The 26,848-nt window shown below is 48.5% G+C and overlaps 1 protein-coding gene across 3 annotated transcripts in view; it reads right to left on the bottom strand.

Annotated features, from left to right (window-relative positions):
• The window catches only part of KLHDC1 (kelch domain containing 1), a 2,530,617-nt gene that overhangs the window by 72,836 nt on the left and 2,430,933 nt on the right, over positions 1-26,848 (bottom strand). For 2 of the 3 annotated variants that reach the window (XM_069637400.1, XM_069637401.1), the window contains exon 12: positions 8,652-8,704. The exons of the other annotated variant lie outside the window; for it this stretch is intronic. In XM_069637400.1, coding sequence (XP_069493501.1) covers positions 8,652-8,704 — 53 coding nt within the window. The remainder of the gene's footprint in view (positions 1-8,651; positions 8,705-26,848) is intronic. 3 annotated transcript variants of the gene reach the window in all.

The following is a 26,848-nucleotide window of genomic DNA, read 5'->3' as shown; positions in this document are numbered from 1 at the left end:
CGAGCTGCTAACACTCTGACACCGGTCTTCATTCCAGGGCTAAAGCTTTGTTCCTGGGGTCGTGATGGTCATGTTTGCAGTTAAAAACGTGAGGACAAACCATTTGCATTGCAATTAAGCCAGGTGATTAACAAATTGATTAAATGACAAATGGGGCGGGCCAAACGTGAATGACGCTGTGATGTCATCAACGCCTTGTGGGCAAGTGTGCCGCAAAAGGATATTAAAAAGTTGGCCACCGTAGTGGCTACTGATTGTGTGAGTGTACTGTTCCTGGAACCTTTATCTAATTTCCTGGTGCTTCTGCTTGTGGTCATTGGATGACAAAGCCTACTCCTTCTCTGAGTCTTATCCATCACCCTTGGTGCTTCAGTTTTCTACTTCGCCTGAGTGACTGTCTTATGTAGCCTGTGTAAGTATTCTGTATCCCAGCTGTGTCCGATATTTTCAGCTGCTGGTCTCCCCACCTTTCTGTTCCTCCATTTTTGGAGGCGTCCTTGTGACGTTGGGTACAGGTCCCTGTGGACATTTGGACTTGTTGCTCCGGAAGCTTCTGAGGAATAGACTGTTGGTGGTTTTTCACTTGATTACTCAAAAAGAGGACCAGGTAAGGTTATGTGTTTATTTGAAATGTATATAGCGCCTTAATCCAAAGCGATGTACATAGCATCAAAACAATACAATAATATGAAGTTTAGCAAAAACAGCCCGTTATGTCAACCATGCTGAGTAGATGAGATTTCAACGATTTACGAAACACAGAATAGACAGAGATAGAATGTAGAGGAAGAGCATTCCAATGCAAAGGGACAAGAAGAGAAAATGTGCGAAAGAGTGACTAGAGTGACTGCGCACATGGAGGACGAGCACCTATAAGCAGAAATTGAGAAATTATAAATTACTCACCATAGTGACTAACATACTCCTAGTCCATCCCCTTTTCTCTATACTGTATGGGTGTCCCTTGCCAGGGACGGGAACCGAACCTTTTTCGCCAGAAAAAATATCTTTCCCCTTTAAATTTAGAGGCGCACGGGGACACGGTAACGGGAGCATGCGCCCCTCTGACTCTCCTTTGATGCGTCGGCTGTATTCATTTGCTTAACCCAGCTCATTTTAGGGGGAAGGATGGTGGGACGTCTGGAGGAAAGGGGACTATGGACTAGGAGTACGTTAGTCACTAAGGTCCCCTTTCCTCCATACTGCATGGGTGACTACCACAGAATAAAGCCCCAGGGAGGAGAGGTGTTAGACAGTCATTTAGAAAACAAGTTCTTCAGGACTACTTGCCCAAAGGCTGCATCCGAACTGGCACTGGCGTCTAAGCAATAATGCTTTCAGAAAGCAGAGGGTGTAGCCCAGGTGGCAGCTCTGCTGATTGCTTGCCATGGAACATGCCTCTGAAAGGCCACTGCAGTTGCCTTTGCTCTGACAGCGTGTACGTTTTACGGCACCTTCCTGCACTGACCCTTATAGGCTTCTTGAATGGCGGCTGCCATCTAGAAGTCTTTTAGGCCTGACCGCCCGGCCTTGAGCCACCAAATGTAATGAACAGAGCATCTGACTTGCGAAAGCCCCTAGTCCTGTCCAGGTAGAATTTCAAAGCTCTCCTTACGTCTAGACAGTGTAAGACCTTTTCCACCTCATCCTTCGGATCTGGGAAGAATGTTGGAAGGACAATTTCCTTGTTGAGGTGAAATGAAGATAACAGCTTTGGGAGAAACAAAGGGTGCGTATATGGTTCTGGTGCAGCAAGTGCCTGAATCTCACCGAACCTGCGTGCCAAGGTGATGCCCACCAGGAGTGCAGTCTTCATCGTAATCAAACTGATGTGCACAGATGCCATGGGCTGAAATGGTTTATGTGCCAGGGCACCTAGGACAAAGTTGAGGTCCCAGATTGGATGAGGGCGTCTGACAAGCAGGTACAACCTGGTTAATCCTGTCACGTGCCTTTTGACCACAGGATTGTAGGTGGAGAAAACGTCACTGCCTGAGTTTTTGTAAGCCGCTATTGCTGCCAGGTATGTGCGACATGTGTCCACCTGCACTCTTGACTCGGCCAGGTGCGCCGAGAATGACAGCACCTAATACAGGGGGCACCTCAATGGGTCTATGCCTCTTTCCTCAGCAGAGGCAGAACATGGTCTATTTGCTCCTATATTAGTTTCTCATGGAGGAGCTTCTGGCCTTTTGAATGATGACCAGGTTCCCCTGCGACAAGCCGAGGTGTTGAAACATTATGTGCTCATGAACCAGGCTGTTAGGGCTAGCCTCTCCGGAGATGGGTGCACTACCACCTGCCCCCCCCCATGTTGAGATAGCAGAGGTTCCATTTCCCTCTGCAGGAGAAGCAGAGGCTGATTTGCCAGCCGTGTGAGCTCAGAGAACCATGGTCTGGCAGGCCACCATGGTGCTATTAGAATCTGACGAAGGTGAGACGACTCTCTGACCTTGCAGATCACCCTGTGGATCAGAGGGGTGGGCGGGAGTGCATAGGCCCTCATTCCGTCCCACTGAATCTGTAAGGCATCCCCCAGGGAGCTTCTGCCCCTTCCCATCCAGGAAGCAAATGGCTGACACCTCTTTTTGTGGCCGGTGGCAAAACGGTCTATTTGAGGATGCCCCCCCATCTGCTGAATATGCTTGCTAGAACTCCTCGTTCAGCTGCCACTTGTAATTGTTGACCCCAGCCCGCTTAGCCTGTCCGCTTCCAGGTTTGACACTCCTGGAAGGTGAATAGATGAGAGCCAGAGAGCAATCTCCCCCTCCCATATCTCCACTGCCAGCTTTCACAGTGGAGGTGATCTGGTGCCCCCCCGCTTGTTGAGATAGAACATGCAAGTTGAACTGTCCGTCTGGATACAGACCAGACTGCCTCTGATAGTCGGAAGAAAGGCTTTTAGAGGCAGCCAGATGGCCATCATCTCGACCCAAATTATGTGGTTGTCCTGGTCGTCCTTGGACCACCGGCCATGTACTGTGTAACTGTCCAGTGTGGCTCCCCACCCTTCCAGCGAGGAGTCTGTCATGATGGTGTATTTGGGCAGGGGCTGCTTGAAGATCCTGCCCGCCCTCAAGTTGGTATCCGTCCACCACCATAATAAGTCCTGGTGGAGATGCACTGAAATGGTGGCCAAGACTGCTTGCACCCCGCTTCCTGGTTCCATGATGCTGAAAAGTGTAGCTGGAGCCTCCTCATTTTGAGCCTGGTGTGAGGTACCGGCAGGAGGCACGCGGCCATAAGACCAAGCAGGTGTTGATACCACCAGGCCGAAGTCATATACCTGCTGAGGAAATGCCGCTATCTTCTCTGGGGTGGGAATATCCTTTGCAGCCTCGTATCCCATAGGTGACCCAGGAATGTCAAAGACTGTGTAGGCTGAAGCTGTGACATTTTGAGGTTGATGGAAAACCCCAACTCGTAAAGAATATCCACCAGCTTGGATGCTGTGTTCCCGACCTCCGCTGGCAATTTCCCTGCACCCGCCAGTCATCGAGGTACGGGTAGATGTTGTGGCCCTCTGTCCTGAGCAGTGCAGCCACTGCGTTCATGATCCTCGTAAACACCCTTGAGGCCGAATTGAGCCTGAATTTAAGGACCTTGTATTGGAAGTGGAGGCCCATGACCCGATGGGCTTGCCATATTGGAACGTGTAGGTATGCATTCTTTAGATCCAGGGAGCACGTCCAATCTTCCCCACACAGACACTATGCAATCAGCGCTGGTGTAACTATCTTGAACTTTTTTAAGGGGTAAATAAAGGTTTAAGTAGGACAGATCCAGAACCACTCGCAGGCCTGCCTGGTTCTTCTTCTGAATCACGAAGATACAAGAGTAGAACCACAAATTCGTCTGAGAAGGAGAACTTCCTCTACTGCTCCCTCACAACAAGCGAGCAGATCTACGCAAGGAGAGATGGTCTCCTGATCTGTGGGAGGGGAGGAAGGAGGAACTTGAGGAATAGGGAGGCGGAACCCTGAGTCACCACAGACAGTAGCCAGGTGTCCGCAAACTGTGCCTGCCAGGACTGAGCAAGGAGGGCAAGTCTGCCCCCCACCAAAGAATTGTTGATGTCTCTGGAGGATAGCTCACGGGCAACACGCTCGCTTAGAAACCTCTGGGTATTAAGTGCATAATAAATAACCAATTATTATTATTATTATCCTGATGACCCCATCATTGTTTCTTTCACTCAGAGGCTGGTGCCTGGAAAGGGGACTGAAAGAAGACGTTGCTGTTTCCACCGGTGTTGGCTGGGGGACCTGTCGGGTTGCCTGGAACGGCGGTCCTGTAACCCCCTGAAGACGCCAAAGGTACGACTGCCCCATCAGACCACTGCTGATCTTGACTGAAGCTCTTTTGCACTGGCTTTGTGAGTATGGCCAGAGACTTGGCTGTTTGTGAGCTGTTCTTCTTATCCAGCTCCTCGTCAATGGATGAGTGGGACAGGTCTCCTCCTTCAAATGGGAGATTGAGAATGAGTTTTTGCAGGTCCGGATGGAACCCGGTGGCATTGAGCCACGCTGTGCGTCACATGTCTGTGGCCACTCAGAGGGCCCTACCGGCCGTATCTATGTGAGCCACTGGTGTCTCCATTAGGTCCTGTGCCACTATCTTAGCCTCAGCAAGCCCTGCCATAAAACAAGCTTGTCTATGCACTGGCAGGTCTGGGAGGAATTTGGCTATTTCCCCCAACAACCTTTGGTTTGCGGCAGCTAACATCGCATCTGCCTGCCTCAAGTGGAGAGTGGCATTGGGGTACACCTTTTTGCCGTAAGCTGCCAAGGTTTTTTCCTCCTTGCCTAGCAAGGCCGCCGTTTTGGTGGACGTGGTAGATGCCTGAGATATCGCGTACATTGACACGGCTGCTATCACTGAGGAATGCGGCTGCGGATAGATAGACCGGATTAGCGAATCCCCTTTTGCCCGTCTATACTTTGCTTCCAGGCATTTGTTGGTGGGCTGCCTGGAATGGGGTTTTGTCCAGCCCTTTTTTGCCAAGGCTTCCACATCTTTATGGAGCGGAATAGTTGATCTTGTGGATGGCTGGGTGGTTAAGACTTCCACCAGGACCCCTGCCTCAGGCTGCTCCTCCTGCGGCTGAGGAATGCCTAGGTACCCTACCAGGCCCGCTAGTCTATTGTGAAAAGCTTTTGCCGTGTCTTGTGGATTCGGAACGTCTGCCGGTGGTTTTCCCATAGGTGCAGGTTGAGGGACTACCAGTGGAGGAGACTGGACCGTGCTCATGGACAGAGTCGGTGTCGGAGTCCCAGTGGGTTGTGCCACGATCGTGGTGGCGCTTGTAACCGGCACAGGAAACTGGAGGATGAACCTGAGCTGCGTGATTGGAAGAATAGGGAGAAACATTTCTTGAACGATCCCCTTGAGGATGTTCCCCCATTTGGGGTGACCTCATGAGTGTGAAGAATCTCTCTTCACACGCGCGAGAATCGCGTTCCTCAACTGGTATGGCCGGGGGAACCGGCATGTATGGGTACACTATCCCTGTGCTGATCCTGCCCTGGGCGTAGCCGGCTTCCACGACTCATCTGCCCCGAAGTGGTTGGCTAGGAGGTACTGCATGTGACCTGCTGTGCGGACATGAGTGACCATTCCACTCTTGGAGTATGCTCCTGCCTTAGAGGCTTGTTGGGATGGCGCGCTTCTGTACCCGCTGACATTTTGTCTTGCTGCGCCTCCATTTTGTCAGGTGCTGCGCCACGTGCAGTCTGTGGGTCTGCAGCATTAATGGCTATGGCCTTGGCCTGTTTGCTTGCTTGCGTAGGCTTGGACCTGCCCTGCATCTCAGGTGTTGACCTGGAAGGCTGAATGCCCTCAGACATGCCGGTAGTGCCTTTGTCGCTGCGTGTAGGTGCCCACTCAGACATCTGTCTGGTGTTAGAGCAAAGCCCCTCGGGACCAGGCCGGTACTAGAGCCGACAGGCCCCTGAGCAGTGGGTCCGGGAGGATCCATGGAGCCCTCGGCCACAAGGCCGGTAGCTGGTTGAGCCTCGGAACCCTTGCTGGTATGAGAGCCTAGTAGGCCCGTCCTGCTAGGCTTCTTCCCAGGGAAGAAGTCACCCGTGTGGGGTGCTTTTGTGAACAAAATACTTAACTTCTTTGTTTTCCTCTGCACATACGCCTTTATCTGTTCCGGTGGGGATCTGTTGAGGTGTAAGGGCATTGCATGCTGAGCAACCTTCCCAGCCATGGTCTTCGCCTAGGCACCGGAGGCAGAACGTGTGCAGGTCTGACATAGAGAAGGAACCCTCGCAAGTCAGGCACCTACTGAAACTGTTGCGGCCGATATGCACGAATTGCGTAGAGACCAATGAAGAAGTACATGAATAGAGGCATTAAAAACAAATTTCAAAGTAGCAAGTCCAATAAGTGGAAGACCAAAGAGTGCAGTAGAAAAGTAAAAAAAGGTGTGAGAAAATTAAGGAAGATGTCAGCAGTTTAGTAGCATCAAAAGTCAAGAAGGAACAGACTTTTCGAACATAAGTGAAAGCGTCAGGTGTGCAAATATACAGAAATGTGGTGTTTAAAATATAGAGCAGTGTCAAAGTAAAGTCCCAGATAACAAGTAGTAGATGAAATAGGAAGCTGAGAGGGAGGGAATAAATGGAGGAGATGGGAAAAGGAATGATATTAGAAAGAAAGAAAAGAACTTCTGTTTTAGCAGTATTAAGTTTAAGGTAATGAGAAAACATCCAAGATTTAATAGCAAGTAGGCAAGAGACAATTGATTGTGCACATCAGATGAAAAGAAAGAGAAAGACAGAAAAGGCTGATGGTCATCAGCATAGAAATGATTTGGATCCCAAAAGAAAGAATGACTTCAGCCAGGGATGAAGTATAGATAGAGAAAAGAAAAAGGAGCAAGAACAGAACCTTGCGGGAAACCGTGGGCAAGAGAGAGAGCATGTGCCCTGGCAAAGTGTGTGACTGCTGTTTTGTGATGTTCTGTGACTCAAACTTCTGTGTTCTCCTTTCTCACTAGTGTGCTGACGACCGTTCTCCTTGCTCTATCTTCCGACCACCTGATACGTGTCCGGGGGATCCGGATTCCACTCTCTTCCATCTGATCACCTCGAGAGAGTAGTGTCCCTTGTCTCTTCCCGGAGTATGGGAAGAAAAGTACTTTTGAATACTGGAGGGCACCAAGAACAACCTTTTCGGTCCAACACCAGACACATGTAAACATAGGTCTGTTAAAGGTAAGGTCTATTACTGTATCAATGAATACTGCTTTTATCCTGCCGAGGTGGCACATTTTTTGTTTGGTGTGCTTCATTTAAATACTTAAAGAATTTTGTATATTTTATGCAATGATCACTCATGATGAACACATCAAATACATTTCTTTCTTTCTACGGAAATAATATCATTACTTTAATTTATTAAGATAGCTTTCTTCTTAAAAGAGATTGTTCATGCCAAAATGTGTTCCATGATTCTGCTCATGCTCAGAGAAATTCAATTATTTAAGGTTAATGAAGATGCCATGATGGAGAATTGATAGTAATCACAGCGTAACACACACGCCTAGGGAGGAAGAAGGACTGGACATGTGAGCATTGAAAAACATGTTTTATGTTTCTTGCTTGATACTGGAAAACTACAATAGCAGGATGCCTTTGAAATAATGAACATGTATAGGATTAGACCATTAACTCCATTTGTCTAGCAGATTCATGGATTCCTAGCTAGACACAAACAAGAAGACATAAGAGAAATTTGAGGTGTGCTGATTATTCACTTTCTTCCAAAGAGCACAGCTTTACTGCAAACTGAATTGCGACCAAGACTCTAATTGTTTGTATAATCATGCACAAAACAAACATACTCTCTTTCGTGCATCTAGACGTGCCCCAGCTGTAGCTGCATGATAGAGATTATGGGCATTACCATATGCCTCAGGAGGTTTTGAAAATGACAGCAACCATTACAATGGTTCTGGTTCTAAACAACCATAAAGGCACAGTGCACGGTGCATGAATAAATTGCACCTGAGCCTACAAACCTGATAGAGTGAATACACAATCTTCTATACTTGCTTACACGCAGTATACTTAATACAAGGAACAGTACCATCCCTCATACAAACACAGGAGAAAATGAACAGAGCATAGTGTCAAATTCCTAACACTATCACCAATGGAACACCCAATGAGAAAACATTAGATATCCAGAAATAAGCAGTGAGGACACGAACACATGCCTCGCCCATCAATAACTTACACCACAGTGTTAACTGTAATAGTTTTGTAAATAAGTGTACAATAATAGGCCCTGACGAAGCTCCATTAGTGAAAGATGTGTAAGCCAGATATAACTAGTATCAAGGATCCAGCTCTCAGTTATATTATTTGCTTAGCAAGGACAATAATCAATAATGTATCAGTTATCCAGATGAATAAATCTCTTTCCATTTCTTTTGTGTTAATCAAGTTTGTGCATAATACAAGAACATAGGGTGACGAGATAAATTGTTGACAGTATTTTTCTTGGCAGAATTGGGTATACATGCCAGTCTTGTGACGCATGCTGCAGTATTTACACCGGATAAACATACTTATTTTTAAGTACATTCCGGCAAAATCCTGACCTACCCCCTCTTAGGTATACCCACAAAACAAACTTACTTGAGAAGGGAATATGGTTGGGTCTGGAAAATCAGTAAATCATTACAGTGCCCCTAAAACAGAAATGAAAAGAAATCAATTAAAGGAAAGAGTTTTACATGCTGTTCAAAGTGAACAGTTCAAGAAAATTACTTTACTTGTATTTCATTAGTCATTGGGGCTCATTACGAGTATGGCGGTGCGGGATAAAAGTGGTGGTAACGGAATTACTGCCACTTTTCCCTCTCAGCCATATTACGAGTGTGGCCCTGCAGTGGGGGATTTACCTCCAGCATCATGCCGGAGGTAAAGCCTCCCACCTTCTGCCGAGAAATCGCCAAAATTGGCGGAATTACTATGAACTCCAAATTAATGGGGACTAACACCGCCACCATCACATGTAATCTAGTGGTAATCCACCAGACCAAACGGCGCTAACAGTAATTCCGTTGGGCGGTATTCCGGCGGATTTACCATCAGAATACCGTCAAACTCGTAGTGAGGCCCATTGTACTCTCTCCGTTTACAGTTCAACCGTGGGAAACCTCCACTGCATGAACAGTACTGGAACATTTTCAAATGCTACATTCAGTAAGAGCGTGTTTGTCCTTTTCAAGCATGCACTGTGTATTGTAAGGGTGCAGAAGAAAGGCTCAGACACAATAGTGGCATGTTTTTGGGTATAGACTTTTATTATTAAAAGTGGGTTGGACAAATGCCTCTCAATCCTTAAAGCTAAGAGGGATTTCCCTACCTCAAAGGAAACTAGTGAAATTGTCAGGAAGTCCAAAACTAAAAAGTCTGTCACTGCCGTGTTCCAAAACCTACCTCTGTCCTTAACACTAACAATTTGAAGTAACTGTGCAAGGATGATCTTTCTTCAAAGTAAAAAGTGTTTCTTGTGTTTTCAACCAACAGAAAAGTTCCCAGTCACTCTGGTAATAAAAAATGTTGTAGAAAATGTTCCAAAATATAATGTTCCAAGGCTAAGGTGGTGCTCCTTTCCCCTAGACTACTTCTTGTTTTATGTACATTCTTTAAGGCTCCAGAGCCCCTTTTGGTAAAGTGTTGCTAGGCAATTTGCAAGGGAATACGTCTTGAGTTCAAGCTTCTTTATTCTACCAACATGGCACAGTTTGCTATCAAGCGTAGGATTGTTCTGTAGTTCTAGAGTTTTTTACACTCTTATTCTTAACCTCTCATGTGGGTGTGGGCAATGTTTTACACAGTTTAGTTCACTCTCCTGCCAAGCAGGTGTTCTCCCATGGAGTGTCTCTCTTTCTCTCACAAGGTGATGATCTTCACTTTAAACGCTGGTTCCTCATATGGATGCGGGTCCCAGACTTGCACTGTTGTGTTGTATCCGCTTGGTTCACTCTCCTGCCAAGCATACAACTCTTCCTTGTTTGCTTTGTTTTCAATCAGGGTCCGAGACCCTCTTGTTCTCGACCTCTTGTTTGTTTGGGTGCGGCTCCCAGACTCACACTGTAGTACTGTATCTGCTTTGTTCACTCTCCTGCCAAGTATACAACTCTTCTTGCTTTGTTTCTGGGCCCCAGACCCTCTTCACCCAGCTTCTGGTTTCTCCCTGTTGCTACTCCAGACCTCTAGCACCTCCCGGGCAACCCGTGCCCCTTTTTGTTTCCTTCTCATAGGTATCAGCGATTCCCGGGCAGCTGTGTCCCTTCTCGATGCTCCGGTAGTGTTCGGGTATACAGCAGGGTCTGCAGCCTTTCTGCAGTCTTCTTATCCTTCTGGCTGTGCGATCTCCTTCTCTCTCGTTTTGCCATGGCCTGCGGCGCTGAGAGGCAGCAATCTGAGTAGTCCTCTTGGGGTTCTCCTCTTTGTGATGAATCAGAAATGATTCTTCCAGAAAACCTGGCCTGGAAACCTTCTCATATGACCAGGAAAGGGCAGACACTTCTTGATCGAGACCCTGGGGATGGTGTTCTGCGGGAGGATCACATGAGGGGGGAATCAGGTCAGGAAGACTGGGACACCGGTTCACTGTAATCTTACAGAAAAATGTAACAACGAAAACTTTACTAACAAACTTAAATACAAAAAACTTACACACTTTTTTATTTTTATCTGGGGGGGTCCTCCACCCAAGCCGCCCCCATTTCCCTAAGTTTAAAACCTCACCCTTTTTAATCCCTTACCCCACCCCCATATATATTTTTAATAACAAATTCTGTGTTTTTCAGTATTGCAGGTTCCTTAAAGTTGTTGCTCATTTCCAATTCGACATTACTGGATACCTAGGAGACCCCCTTCACTAACGTCCATAGTGTGGGATACATTTACCCACTAGGCTCTGCCCTACGACATCACTGTGTGCTAGTGGCACCACAACCAACAAAATGGCTGCCACAAGGCCTATGCGCGCTAAACCTCTGGGAATTGCGCAGTGAAACCAGAAAGTTGGCCGCCAATCTACTTTGCCTCTGTCAGTGGTGGAACAAGAGACCACACTGCTAAAACCTGTCATTGGGCTGCCCACAGAGGGAAATGGAAACTACCTGAAAGGCAGTGCTTCATTGCAAGGAAATCCAGAAATGCTCTGAAATCCTTTGTTCCTTGGCTGCTGAAATTGCAAAATAATGGTTCAAAAACATTAGGAAATATCCAACATCCTTGCTGGGTGTTAACCATCACTTATTTAAAGAATCCACATAAGCACACAATGTCAGGAGAAGCAGATATCACCACAAGAATATCCACATTAAAAAAGGTGCTTGCCTGGGAAAATCTGTCAGATATGGGCGCAGTACTGCTGGCGCCTGTATGAAAGCTGTCATTTAATTACACTGGATGCAACTGTCAACAGAAACTCCTGCCAAAGAACAGAGGGGGGGGGGGTTGCTCTTGACCCACCAAAACTTTGGAGGCGGGACAGACAGTTATGTGTATTCTTAAAGCACAAGAAAGTATATTTTTGAAAAGGACTGACAGAGGACTTTGCAAAATTGTAAAAATATGTAAAATGACAGCATTGTTAATATGAAAATTCTGGTCAAGTTTTAAAACTACTCAGAATTTGTGGTTCTGTAGTAGTTGTGATGTTGCCAGCAGAAACATGAAACTTCACATGATTATGCCCAGATGTCATGCACACATGTGTGTGAAAATGTGGACAAATCTGACATTGGGTACCGGACCAAAAGTGCGTAAAATTACCAAATCTAGACCCAAGCTCGGATGAATACTTGCTCCAACAAATATGTGATATAAATTTGCTATTGGTATTAAGGTTGCAAAATTGTAAATATGTCTTGTATGAAAAATAGATTTCATGTGCAGAAACAAAGGGGAGGTTCTCCCTGGATCATAGAATACAGCGTTATCACGACACCAGGTTTTCTTCTCAAATCAGGGGAGAGGAAATACCCTAACCAATAGAATATCCAGGGGGTGTGCCTACTAGAAGTCAGCAGGCCCTCCGAGCGTCCCTCTCCCACCCGCACCCTCTTCCTGATTCCCGCTCCCCTCCCGCCTCCCAACCCGCCCATCCCCGCTCTGATTGGGCCGTGAGCCCTTCATCACTTGTCCTCCCAGGGCAGCCCTCTGCCCGGCAGCCCCAGCGGCTAAGGGCCGCGAGGCCAAGGGCGGCTCCAACAGAGGCGGCTCCAGAAAGTGTCTGCAGGTGTCCGCAGGGGACGCCAAGGAAGCCAGCAACCAACTGACACCAACAAAAACCGTGAGTGTGGCATGGGTGGGGAGTAGAGCAATCACTCTACTCCAAAAAATTCCTGCCACTCTAACTTACCTATCAATGGCCTAGACTGCTACAGACTTGCACCATGCATTATTAGAGAGATGTGACCACCAGCCCAAACCTATTAATGGCGGGACATCAAACACTGCCTGCAGTATAATGCTAACCTTACCATGAGTGAACCACAAAGACGACCCTGCGCCAAATCTAGACAGAAACATGATTGTTAGCATGGATTCTCAAGTTTTATGAATCCTAGCATGTCCACACTTAGATAGAATTGTGAATGTTAGCATGTCCACACTTAGACAGAATTGTGAATGTTGGCATGTCCACTCTTGGATGGAGTTGTGAAAATTAGCATGTCCTCATATGGATAGAATTGTGAATGTTAGCATTGTCCACGCTTGGATATGGTTGTGAATGTTAGCATGTCCACACTTAGACAAAATTGTGATTGTTGGCATGTCCACATCTGGGTGGAGTTGTGAATGTTGGCATGCCCGCTCTCAGATGGAGTTGTGAATACTGGCTTATACACACCTGGATGGAATTGTGAATGTTGGCATGTCCACTCTTGGATGGAATTGTGAATACTGGCATGTCCACACCTGGATGGAATTGTAAATGTTAGCATGCCCACTCTCAAATGGAATTGTGAATGTTAGCATGTCCACACTTGGATAGAATTGTGAACGTTAGCATGCCCACCCTCAGATGGAATTGTGAATACTGGCATGTCCACACCTAGATAGAATTGTGAATGTTAGCATGTCCACACTTAGACAGAATTGTAAATGTTAGCATGCCCACTCTCAAATGGAATTGTGAATGTTAGCATGTCCACACTTGGATGGAATTGTGAATGTTGGCGTGTCCACACTTAGATGGAGTTGTTAATATCCGCCTGCGTCGCATCTAGATGGAATTATAAATGTTAACATGTGAAAGATGCATTAAGAAAGCGTGCCCTATAGCCTCTCCATAAATTTAGAAATGTGCCCAATAGCCTGTCTGGTAAACTGAATTTAGAAGTGTACCCAAGATCCTCTGTGACAGTTGCATTTAGAAGTGTGCCCAATAGACACTCTGGAAAGTTGCATCTAGAAGTGTGCCCAATAACCTCGCTATGAATTTAGTAGGGTTCCCAATAGACACTTTATGAAAGTTGCATCTAGAAGTGTGCCCAATAACCTCGCTATGAATTTAGTAGGGTTCCCAATAGACACTCTATGAAAGTTGCATTTAGAAGTATGTCCATTATCCCCTCAGTGAAATTTAGAAGTGTACCCATAGCCTCCCTGAGAGTTGCATTTAGAAATGTGCCCAATAGTCTCTCTAGTAAATTGAATTTAGAAGTGTTCCCACACCCTCTCTGGAAAAGCCTCTCTGAAAATTGACTTAATAGTGCGCCCAGAATCCACTACGTAGAAAATTGAATTTAGAATTGCGCCCAATAGCGTCGCTATGAAGGTTGCATCCAGAAGTGCAACCAATACCCTCTGTGAAAGTTGATTATAGAAGTGTATCCAATAGACGCTCTGTAAAGTTGAATTTAGAAGTGTCCCCAATAGCATCTGTGAAAGTTGACTATAGAACTGTATCCTATAGACACTCTGGAAAGTTTCATTTATAAGTGTGCCCAATAGCCTCTAGTAAACTGAATCTAGAAGTGTGCCCAATAGCCTCTCTGTGGAAAACTGTATTTAGAAATACGCCCAGTACCCTCTCTGGGAAAGTTGCAATTAAAAGTGTGCTCAGTGAAAGAGCATATAACCGATCATACCACACCACCATGCTTACTCTCTCCTTACATCACCACTCAACTAGAACACAGAGATACTATGACACCATTCGGTATAACTGTTCTCATACCAACATTCCGCCGCTTACCCCACATCATTCTATGTAATCACTGCTGGTTCCACACCCCCAGCCAGGCGTTTTCCTCAGGCCTAACGCAGCCACATCCGTTCCGGATAAATCCTGCCAGAACGAACACATTCTCCTGATCTCTCAACCACCACACCTACCGCTAAGAAGCAGCTATTACACGAGTACCGCACGAGCTGCACACATACCCGGTGCTCACACGCACCTTTTGACTCTCCCTACTCTCTCTACTGATCTGAACTTCGGTTCCCAAGGGCGTTCAACCTACAAGCGCCTTCAGACCATACCAATGGTATATAAGGCGCTATATAAGTGCAAAATAACAATAACAAATAACAATAACAATACCCATCCTTTTAGAAAATACATAAATAGAGATAGCTTAGGACCTAGAGGGGAACACATTCACCCACCATTTGATTGCTGGTGAAGCACTTTGCAAGAGAAATCCATATTCCAGACTCCAGAACTTTGAAAACAGAAAGGCCCATTTCTAAAGCTGAACCATTCTCAGCTTGGCCTTTAACAAATCCTGAAACCAGATTTTACCCCAGACCTCTAAGGGGAACAACAAAAAGAACACCCTGGCTGAGCTGTGCTGCTTTCTTGCTAAGAATTCTTGCCAGAATCCAGAGTTCCGACCCAATAGAGCAGAGCTGTGACCAGATAGCTGCAAACCAGAACCAACCCGTCAGATCCAGTCCAATCCCACCGTGCAGTGTCCAGAGTGCTGTGCTGAGTGCAGAACCAGAGCGCCTTGAGTCCAGTCCGGCGAGCTAGCAGAATTCCAGTCCAGAAATCTTTGACCAGATCCCTGACGGGTCCATTCCAAACAGTGGTAGTGAGTATCCATAGCATAGGATTGTCCCTAGCAAATATCTGATCCATAAGTAATCCTATCCAAACTCATTCAATTATATCCAGAACTGCATTGTAGAAAATCTTTTGTCTTACCTGAATCTTTCTCTCATCCCTATAGTCCTTTGGTAATAGTAGTGTTCAAATCATCTTTGCGCTAATATGTTTGCTGAAGAAAGACAAGCGTCTCGGCAGGCAAAAACCAGCCAGAGGCGTCGCTGGACTGGTGACTGTGCTGTCATGTAGTTTGTGGCTTCATGGTCTCCCTACTATAAGAAACCTTGTTTGCAATTTTAAAAAGCGCAACCTTGTTTTACAAATTTTGACTCTTTCTGAAAAAAAACGACCTCCACAAAAACCTTCATAACTGCTACACCGTGTATGCTAGAAACTCAAAGTGTCTACTTGAAGCTAACATCCTCAGCTTTCCAACGAACCCAAAACCGCATCCCAACTCCTTATAGTTATTCTGCAATTGCACTTACCGCATGCAGAAAAGTTTGCCGCAAATTTTTCGTTTGGCTCAAATCCATCACATGTGAAATAGCTGTTCATTGCATCCAACCTCAGAATTAAGTTTTCAACCTGCTAGTTATTCAATAATCCATTGCTTGTGTTTGTCTGAAACTATACAAAGCGCTCCCACTAGTAGTGAACCCATTTTACTGAATTAAATCCATTTTCAGTGTTTTTACCATTCATGCAAGGCCAACTTTAAACCCTTTTGACAAGTTTGCAATCATTCCTATTTCTCTCTCTGTGTTTGCTGGGGGGAAATTGGGGTGGATACTCCTTTTTTGAATTCTATATTCCTGAAACCTGCTTTCTCTCCTTCCATCTCTTCATATTGCATATTGGGGGGATTGAGTATTGTGCAGGGGGAAAAAGTATCGCATTGCATTTTGATTGAATCCACACAAAAGTATTATTTCTATGCTGCATCATTTTTCCTATTGTTACTCCTTCTGATTAAAGAGATTGTTTAGCGTGACCTCACCACATTGGTGACCATTGTATAACCATTAAAGTAGTGTGATATATATATTGTGAAATACATAAAATAAATATTGTTTAACTTTGCAAAACAGCCTGCTTCCTGGTTCAGTGTGACCGGGTGGGATTCAAAGAGAGGGCCGTGATATAAGGGTATATCATTCAGAAATAAAAGAACTTATAGACATAAATAAATAAGAGTTTCCATTGTGCATCCCACGCTAGGCATTGACTTAGGTGAAGGGCGGGGTTGAAATCACTTACAAGATAGACCCTACAATCTTAATGGTCTACTGTAGAACTGAAACTTTTAAAGGAAGAAGTAATCTGAACATTGAGACTTTAAGTCCCACAATGCCCAAAGTAATTGGACGAGAAAGAGGGACTCAGAGGCACCAAACTGCAAGGAGCAGTCTAGTGGTTCTAATGACCCACACCTGAGCAGGACATTTGAATATCTAAGACCTCGTTAGGTGCAGGCAATAAAAAGCAGGAGGTGGAGTGGTTGCAGAGACTTCACGTCACAGTGGCAGCAGAAGAAGGGAAGCCGAGCCGCCGCTATCTACAGAGCAGATGACGGTCCCAAGAGGGTGTCCAACTTTGATGGTCTAGAATGCATAGGTTGCGCAGCGGGAAGCAGTGTTGTGAAAAGCTTTCCCCCAGACGAGAGGCTCCCCTTATTGTAAAAGCTGTGCTCCAGTGGCAGGCAAGCACCAGAGTGTTCAGGAGCAAGGAGCTCTACTGGAGCAAGGAACGCTCCTTTCCCGAACGGGGCAGGCCGCGGGAAGCAAACCGAAGCAGTTTGCTGTGCAGTAGATGTCGAAGAAAGCAGAAGGCACTGTGACAGCAGAACGAGCTGACGCGTATGCAGCAACTGGTGAGTTCACCACTTTTGGGTAACCCTGGTACGATACATAATCGCCTGCTGGCCACTAATAGTAATTTTGAATACTGAGCTGATATAAAGAAGTTGAAGTGGCATAATAAGAACTTTGTGAACAGACAAGAAAAGAAAGGTTATCATGTTTTTTTTTTTTAAAACTTTTTATTATTCAGCGTGGCAGCAAAACACAGGCGAACAGCACTAGGCATTTACAATGTGAATACAGTGTACACAATATAGGCATTCAAAGGTAGCTTCCTACCGTAACACAATTAATGGGCACATTTATGGAATAGGAGGAATGGGGGAGAGCTATGCTATGCAAGGGGTGAGGACCCGAGCTGGTGGGGGAAGCTGGCAGGGGTGAAGCGTCTAGTGTCGTGTTGAGATCAGACATGTATGAACGGAACCTGAGCCAGATGTTCCTAGGCCTGGAGTGAGTAGGGTGCATGTGGGCCCAGGTTTCCTAGGTGTCCGAGGCCCACGTGACTCCCCTTAGCCATTAGGCGTGGGTGGGAGGTGAGGGGCAAAGCCAACAGAGCAGGATTGATCGTACCGCAAGAAGCATGCAGAGGCCAGCTAGTTTTTTGGAATTACGGGAAAGGCCAGGGAGGTCATGGAAGAGGCATAGCGCCGGAGAAGGATCAATGGGATGATCAAGCATAGCAGACACCGTCGAGCAAACTGCCGCCCAAAACTGTGAAAGGCGGGGGCAGGACCAAATCATGTGGATGTAGTCGGCATCGTCTTGACCACATCTAGGGCAGCCAGAGGGATGATCACTGGACATGCGGTGCAGTCTGATCGGGGTGTAGTGGAACCTATGTAATACTTTGAATTGGATAAGTTTAAAGCGGGAGTTGAGGGACACTCGGTGTGTGCGCTCGCATAAGTGTGCCCAGCGCTCATCCGACATTTCAACACCCAGGTCCATCTCCCAAGCACGCTTTAGTTTAGCAAATTCTGGGACAGATCTGGACTGCAGCATCGTGTAAAGCCTGGAGATTTTGCCTCTCATGGGCGAGGGGGAGGTGAGTTCCTCGATGGCAGGGTCATCCGGTGGCAATGCGGGGAACATTTGGTAGTTGTGCTTAAGGGTCCTGCGGAGAGACGAATATTGGAGCCATACACTCCGACCGCTCCCCAAGGGCAGTGGGAGATCAGACCATTCGACAAATATACCCTGATCAAACACGTCCCGCAGCAGCTCATAACCCGCTTCAGCCCAGCGGCGGACCGTGAGTGACAACACCCGTGGGACCCCCGGGAAGAAGTTCCAAAGAGGGAGGTTACCATGGAAGGCGTAAGCAGTCCCGGTCAGTCTCCAAGTTCTCACCAGTGCAAGGGATGTACAGGCGACCAGGCTCTGTGAGTCCAGTGCCAGGGGAGCGGGTTGTATCACCAAAGAACGAATGTCGCGGTCACAGACCGCCAGCTTCTCGAGTCGGACATGTGGAGGGGGGTCCGTCGTGTTGAACCAGTAGGACGTATATTGTATCTGGGATACCAGCCAGTATTTAAGGAAGTCCGGGGTGCCAAAGCCCCCGTTGGTCATAGGGGTAGACAAGGTCTCGATTTTGAGACGGACCGCCCCGGAGTGCCAAAGAAAGGAGTTAACTGTGCGGGTCAAATCATGGAAGAAGCTCTGGCCTGGCCACAAGGGTACATTGGTAAACCTGTAAAGTAACTGAGGCAACACCACCATCTTCAGTAGCCCTATTCTACCCGCGAGGGATATCGGGAGCTTGTCCCAGACTAGAACTTTGGCCGTAAGATATGTGAGATACTTTTGATAGTTCTCCTTGAAGGTCAGTGACTGCTGGCGTGTTACCGCTATCCCCAGGTAGGTGAAAGTGGATTGAGCCCATGTGAATCCCAGTGTGTCAGGAGGGGGGAGGGTGCATTCCGTGAGTGGGAAGAGAATGGATTTCGAGCAATTCACCTTAAGGCCTGAGATCCGACCAAACTGAATGATGTCGTCCAGTATCGGGGGTAGGTTGGTGGAGGGGGAGCGTATGAACAGTAATGCGTAATCCGCACATAGGGACACTATGTCCGCCTGGCCCGCAGTGCGGAGGCCTCTGTGAGCATGAAATTGGCGGAGCATATCAGTGAACGGCTCTATCGCTATCGCAAAGATCAAAGGAGAGAAGGGGCACCCCTGTCTAGTCCCCCTGGCAATCTCAAAGAGAGGGGAGCAACGGTCATCGGTGCGGACCCTGGCCACAGGGGTTGAGTAAAGCAATCTAACCCAGGAGAGAAAGGAGGGACCAAATTTGCAGCTCTCGAGAACCCGCCACAGATACCGCCATGAAACTGAGTCGAATGCTTTTTGCATGTCGAGTGTGGCCGCCACTGCGCTTGTCTCGGGGCTGATTCTGTTAATTATGTTGAATAGACACCTCAGGTTCAGGGAAGTAGAGCGACCTGGGATGAACCCCGCTTGATCCGGATGGATGATGGATGGTAAAAGGGGAGCTAGACGGAGCGCCAGAGCCTTTGCGTATATTTTGACATCACAATTTATAAGTGATAGCGGGCGATATGAGCCACATTGCGAGGGGGGTTTGCCGGATTTAAGTAATACTGTAATTGTGGCCTCACGGAGTGAAGGGGGAAATACACCAGAGTCCACCGACTCCTCCCATAGAGCCAGCAAGTGGGGGAGCAGCAGTGACTTGTAACGCTTATAAAATTTGGCTGGGATACCGTCAGAGCCGGGGCTCTCCCCGAGGATAAGGAGTCGATAGCCTCCGAGAGCTCCTCTAGCGTGAGTGGGGAGTCAAGGGAACCAGCGGTCACCGGAGATAGAGTCGACAAAGGAAGGGCATCGAGAAAGCAGTCGATCTCCGCCATCGAGGCCTCATCTGAGTTAGAATATAGGGTTTCATAAAAAGTGAAAAATTCCGCATTGATATCCTGTGAGGAGACAGCCATGGAGCCATCGGGCCTCTCGATCCCCAGTATGTGTGGAGACCCCGACTCGTGACGGATCAGTCTCGCCAGAAATCGGCCAGGGCGTTCACCCTCCCCGTATCTCCTCGTAATACCGGGATTGTCCAAAAACCTTTGTTCGCGTTCAGCGAGGGATCGAAACGTATCTAGCTCCACCCCGATGTCCGCTAGGTTACCCGGGGTAGAGTGAAGTGAGAATGTAGCTTCCAGGGTCGATAGTTTGGATTCGCTCGCGGCAAGATCTCTCCGGATCGACTTAAGGACCCCATTCTCCTTGGACAGCGCAATCCCTCTAATATATGCCTTGAATGACTCCCGGAGAGTGGCCTGAGATGTTACCGAGCCCGTGTTAAACCCGAAGAACTCTTCGATAGACTCCTCGAGCTCGGAGCAGAACACCGGGTCCAGTAGGGAAAGGGGCTTCATCCTCCAGGAGCGAGTCCGGCCGGGGTCCGGGCCCCAACCTACGGTAATCGTAACTGGAGAATGGTCAGACAGGGTTCTGGGGAGAATCATTAATTGTATAACGTTCTTTTTTTTAACATTTTTTTTATAACTCTGTTTATTGAGTTTAAACAACACAACTTAAAGGAACAAACATGGATGAGATATGAATCATCGGTATACATAGGATGAAGGCAGCATGGCAATAATAACAACTAGGATGGGCCCCCTGGGTCAAGGGCCGCGGGGCGTCAATAGGCCGAGGCCGGCAGACAGTGCCAACAGTACTACCCATGTACCCCCACCCACAGTTCTCAGTGGATATCTAGCCATTTTCCCCATATTTTTTCAAATTTACGGGGGCAGCCCTGTGCGTTATAAATCCGGCGCTCTGTGGCTGCGCACCTGTCCAGTTCGTTGCTCCAGCGGTTTAGGCTCAGTGGGTCGGCAGATCCCCAATTGGCTGCGATAAGTCTTTTGCATGCCCCCAACGCAATTGCCAGAAACAATTTCTCATATTTAGATATATCTACTTCCCCCCCGATGCCCAGGAGTGTCATCTTGGGATCCCTAGGGATTGGTGTCGCCAGAGCGGCTGAGATTGTGTTAATACAGTCCACCCAGAAGGCCTGTATCACCCGGCAGTCCCATATCATATGGTAGAAGGTGGCGAGTTCGTTTTTGCATCGAATGCATGTCCCGTCTTCTATTCCACCCCATGTGGCCATTACGGCGCGTGAGTGGTATGAGCGATGGAGGATCCTCAACTGTATTAGCCTGAGCTTGGATTCTATGCCAATTTCCCTGGGGAACATTAATGCTTCCACCCAATCTTCAGGTTCCAGGGGTCCTACGTCTCTTTCCCACTTTGCTTTGAGCCCGTCAAGCTGTGCCGCCCCAAATGAGTTAAGGGCCTGATAGAGAGTGGAGGTGACCTTAGAGGAGATGCGCTGCGGGAGAACATTGGTCTCAATGGGAGAGCAGGGGGGTATGGTCGTCATGTCAGGGAATTGGGTGCGGATGGCGTGGGTCAGTTGCGCATGCCGAAACCGGTCCATGGGTGCAAGGTCGAATTGTTCTCGCATAGTTTCAAAGCCCAGGATGTGCCCCCCTTGTATCACATGTGCTAGTGTGTGTATTCCCTTTGCTTGCCAGTGATCAAAGGATCCCATTTTCACTATTTCCTGGAGGAACGCGTTGTGCCATATGGGTTGTGTCAATGTTGGCTGCCCTTTCCAGCCGATTAGCTTGTGCGCGTCCCGCCAGGCGCGCCGGATGTGGTGGGTCATTTTGGGCAGCGCTGGGAGTTGATCGTGGGTGGCATAGAGGATTTGCAGCGGTGTTAATGGGGCCATGGTCTCCAGTTCGATGCGGTAGTGTGTGGTCTGCTGTCATGATGCCTACCTCCAAGGAGCCAGGTCCGACCCAGCAACCCCAGAGGCAGGCATCATTTCCCCCGGGGAAGTGCCAGCGGGCCCAAGCCTTAGGCGCCAGGCTCATAAAGCTAGACATGTGTTCAAGTGTTTTAATGTGCACTTACCTGATGCAGACCATGCTGCTACATCCAGGCCCTCTTGAGGCCTGAATGGAACTACTTTACCTGTGGGACTACTTCCACCTGGGTGTGGTCGGGGAAGGATACATACCTGATCGGTGGAAGGATACATACCTGGAACTTCTTTCAAAGCTATTTAAACCACGCCCGATCAGCAACTCACGCTTCGCGTTGTTCTGCTCCTCGCAGCTGGACGCACGCCGTGTCAGCTCCTGCATCTGGACTTCAGCCACGCCTGTCAGCATCCTGGGACACCTGCAAAGGGAGACAAGAGAGAATTGGTGAGAAAGAAGACCTTACCTGCTAAAGCAGTATCACGGAGACATCACACCGACGATCCTGAAAGGGAAGACATCATTTTTAAAAGCATTTCGCTTCGATCGCTGCAGCGCTGCATTTCACTCACCTTTCCTGGCACCTCCATCTTCAGCAGCGATCATCCGGATCCGCAGCCACTTCCCAAATCCTAGAGAGAGAAAGACAAGAACACAAGGTGAGAGAAGGAAGGGAATAGGAAAAGCTCAGTTTCCTTCTAAGACTTACCTGTTGGGTCATTCCCATTTCATTTCGGATCCTGCCGCTTCCTGGCATTCCGGACCCCGGCCCCTATGGGGAAAAAAGACAAAGACATTGAATGAGCGAATGCAAAGACATTACCCGAACGCTCATCCAGAACTTACCTGTCATTTATTGGAACTGCACGTTTCACTTCGGGTCGGCGCCATATCTCCGGCATTCCGAACCCCGGCCCCTAAGGGGAAAAAGACATAAGCGTTAGCGCTTGCTGCAATAAGACAATGAACATTATTATTAAGCTTGAACTTTTGAACTTGCAACAGAACTCTTACAGCGCCTTACCTGAATAGTCAAGCTTATTTGAACTTCCATCAAACCTCAATCCAGTGAAGTAACTGGGTTTAAACGCGCCCCTGCATCAGAAGCAGGATGGAGAACTCATCCTTCCAAACCCTAAGGTGAGACTTCACAGGTAATCGTGGAAAGGTATCGTGGAGGGTTGGAAGGGAGTGGAAGGCTTGAGCATTATTCCGTCAGTAGGTAATACTCCCTTTTCACGCACAGGGGAATATTCCAGCGAGCCAGAGAAGCCAGAGTAGAGGGGCCCTACCTGTCCATCTTCAGAGTCCTGCACTTCACCATTGAAGAAGCATCAGCACTCGAAGCCAGACCAGCGCCTCCGTGGGAATCAGGTGAGCGTGACATCTGCGTGCATCCAATCATTCACCACCCCTATCTGTGTGGCCAGGTAATAAGTGCGTATGCAGGGTAACCCCATGCCTCCCTCCCATACTGATCTCTGGAGCGTGTCAAGGGCGATCCTGGATTGTTTCCCACCCCATAGCAGTGTGCGCAGGTTCTTGTCAATGAGTGCGAAGGTTTCTCGAGGGATGGGGAATGGGGCATTCTGGAGGACATATAACAGTCTGGGGAGGGTCATCATTTTGAATAGTGCAGCGCGGCCCATTAGCGACAGGGGGAGTGATTGCCAGTGGGGGATGTCTCTATTAAACCGCTCAATTACTGGTTGGAGGTTAAGTTGAAAGAACCTTTCTAGTGTCGGATCAAGCCGTATACCGAGATATTTAAGTTCCCTAATAGAGACATGGTATGGACAGGTCTCTGGGATCGCAGGCTCGCCACCCTAAATCGGGAAGAAGATGGTTTTGGCATCGTTGACCTTTAGGCCCGCAAAGCACTGATATTCTCTGAGGATGAGGGAGACAGCCGGGCACGAGATGCTCGGGTTACTGAGGTATATGAGCAGGTCATCCGCATAGAGCGAGAGGCGATCTTCTCCCCCTCCTAGCCAAGCAAAACCGGTCCAGTTGGTGCTAGCTCCAAGTTCAATTGCCAGCGGTTCGATGGCCAGGAGGAAGAGGAGTGGAGATAGCGGGCATCCCTGTCTCGTACCCCGACCCAAGGGGAACGATTTTGAGGATCTGCCGTTCACCCTCACCTTGGCCTCGGGGGATGCATATAGAAGTTTCACCCATGATATAAATGTCTGCCCCAGGTTCATCCTAGCCATGATCTTCCACAGGGCATCCCATCCCACAGAGTCAAACGCCTTCTCAAAGTCCACCGCCAGGAGGGCGAGTGGGGCTGGTATTTCCTTTGCCCTGGACAGTGCCAACTGGACTCTGCGTAAGTTCATTCGGGTTGATTTATTGGGCATGAAGCCGCATTGGTCTGGGTGAACGAGGGTCTCAATAACCTGCAGTAGTCTGTTAGCGAGTGTTCTGGCGAGGACCTTTGCTTCACCGTTAATCAGGGATATTGGGCGGTAGGAGGCGCATTCGTCCGGAGGCTTCCCAGGTTTGTGTATAACTACTATGCATGCCTTCCTGAGGTCTGTGGGGAGTGCTCCTAGTTCTCTGCTGCGTAGGAACATGCAGTGCATGTGGGTAGCTAGCGTGCCACCGAGGTATTTCCATGTCTCTGTCGGGAACCCATTGGGGCCCGGGGTTTTCCCGGGTTGGAGCTGTGCCAGCGCCTCTTGCACCTCGGTATCAGTGATGTCCGCATTCAGGAGATCCGATCGGTGCTGTGGGAGTATCGGGATCTCGATTCGGTCGAGGTAACGTGAGGGTTCAATTGACGGGTTCCCGGTGGGTGGGGAATAGAGATGTTTGTAGTAGGCGGCAAATGCCTCCACTATGTCAGAATCCTCTGTCAACAGCGTTCCATCCTGAGATCTGATGGCCCTTACGTGTCCCCTGCTTTGTTCGCGTCTCTCCAACCAGGCCAGAGTCTTGTTAGCTTTGTCGCCCCGTTCATATATTTGGCTCCGGACTAATTGGTGCGCAGTCCGTGCGTTATCTAGTGATAGATTACTAAGGGCGTCTTGCGCCGTGAGCATCGCCTCCTTTGCTTCTTGGGTGTTTTGAATTAGGATTTGTCGTTCACACTCCAAGACGCGTGCTTCTGCTTCTCTAACCTCCCGGGCTTGACGTTGTTGGTAGGCGGAGACCGCTGAGATAGCCTCCCCCCGAAGGACTGTCTTTTACGCCTCCCAGATCGAGATCGGGCAGTCCACAGAGCCCTCGTTAAGTTCAAAGTATTCCACAGTCTTTTTTCCCAGCTACTCAGCAATTTCAGGGAGACGCAGATGATATGTGTTTAGGCGCCAATTACGATCTGGGCGGCGGCAGGAGTTTTTGATGGTTAGAAGGAGCGGAGAGTGGTCTGAAATTGCCCTCGTGAGGAATTCAGCGTCGAGAAGCCTGTGGTCTATGTTGCGGGGGACAAAGGCATAATCAATCCTGGAGAACGATTTATGGACTCCCGAATAGAAGGAAAAGCCTGTCTCGTCTCCATGAAGTGAGCGCCATGTGTCCGTCAGTCCCAGGGCCTCGGCGAATGCAGCGAGCGGTGTGGAGGTGGGGCGTGTTCCGGATCTCCTATGGGTTCTATCGGCTGCGATGTCCATAACTTCATTAAAGTCCCCTCCAATCACCCATGCATCGGCTTCTTCTGCCAGGAGCAAACACTGTAGTTCGGAGAGCAGTTCTTTTGTCAGCGTGGGGGGGGGCATAAATTGCTGCCAGGCCCCATTTCTCACCCCAGATGTCCGCTAGCAGCACTACATAGCGGCCCCGGGGGTCTGTCCTGACCTTCCTAACCTGGAGAGGGATACGCATGTGGATGAGTATCATTGTGCCCCTGGCACCTTTCGTGAATCCGGCATGGTAAGTGTGCCAGTAGTTGGATCTTTTGAAGAAGTTGGCGTTTGTGCCTATCAAGTGTGTTTCATTTAAGAGGGCAATGTCCGGCGAATGTCGGTTTAGGTACTGGAGCACCAGACTGCGCTTTATGCTGGAGCCGAGGCTGTTGACGTTCCAGGACAGTATGGTTACCTTGTTGGGGTGCATCCTATCTGCGTGAGTCCTTCTGGTAGGGCGTCTGGCAGGATGAGTGGCATTTGCACTTTTTTTGGGGGCATGTGTCGGTATCTTCTTAGGGGAGACGTCCAGGGGCCTCTCCGTACTGAAATGCCTGACGACCGGCAGACCATCACGTCCACGTTCCCGACCAAGGAGAGTGCATGCTTACCTTGCCTGCATTTGTCTGCTTCCAGCCTTCTTGTCTCGTGAATCTGTTTCCTTAGGTCCCCAAAACTCCCCCCACCCTGTACTTCCCCCCCCAACTGGGAGCACCTGTCACCCAAACATTAAGCTTATAACTTGGTGAACTGCAGCTTCCTCGGGGTGATCCGAGCTCGGGTGGTAACCGTTGCGGGATCCCTCGGGCTGCGCTTGGGACTGCGGTGCCTAGACGATGGCGGCCGCAATAATGTAGTTGCCGTGGTATCCCGTGGCGAGTTCAATTCTGTGGTGCCCAGACCTCATCCGTTCCCTGTGGCATTTTTGGTGGAGCGCTGTGGCGATTCGGTTTCCGAGACTGCCTTAGTGTGGGGTGGTGAGTTCTGCCCAGGTCCGGGTTTGCGGACAGACGGTCCAGAGGGCGAGCGTCGGGCCGCATGCTCATTGAGGATTTGCGTTTCAAGCCAGTCCCATGCTTCTTTGGGGTTGTGAAATAGGTGGGTTGTACCCTCATGGTGGACCTTGAGCGTCGCCGGGAAGAAGAGAGCGAACTTGATTGATAAGGAGTGGAGTTTCTTCTTGACAGAATCAAACGATTGGCGGGCCTTTTGGACCTCTTTAGTATAGTCCAGGTAGAACCCCACTTTGTAGCCATTGTATGTAATTGGACCGGAGGCCCGTGCCATCTGCAGGAGAGCGTCTTGGTCCCGATAGTTGAGGAGACGTGCAATTATTGTTCTGGGTGGGGCTCCTGGGGCAGGTCGCCCGGTGGGTACCCTGTGTGCTCTTTCGATAGAGACGAATTTCGACAGTTTCCTGGGGGCAAAGATGTGGGTCAGCCAATCTTCTAAGAAAAGT

This window comes from Ambystoma mexicanum, chromosome 14 (genome assembly GCF_040938575.1).
Source record: "Ambystoma mexicanum isolate Mex_15411 chromosome 14, UKY_AmexF1_1, whole genome shotgun sequence".
NCBI classification, from domain to species: Eukaryota; Metazoa; Chordata; class Amphibia; order Caudata; family Ambystomatidae; genus Ambystoma; species Ambystoma mexicanum.
Note: the sequence above shows the minus strand (reverse complement) of the source record. Positions and strands in the feature narration are given on the sequence as shown.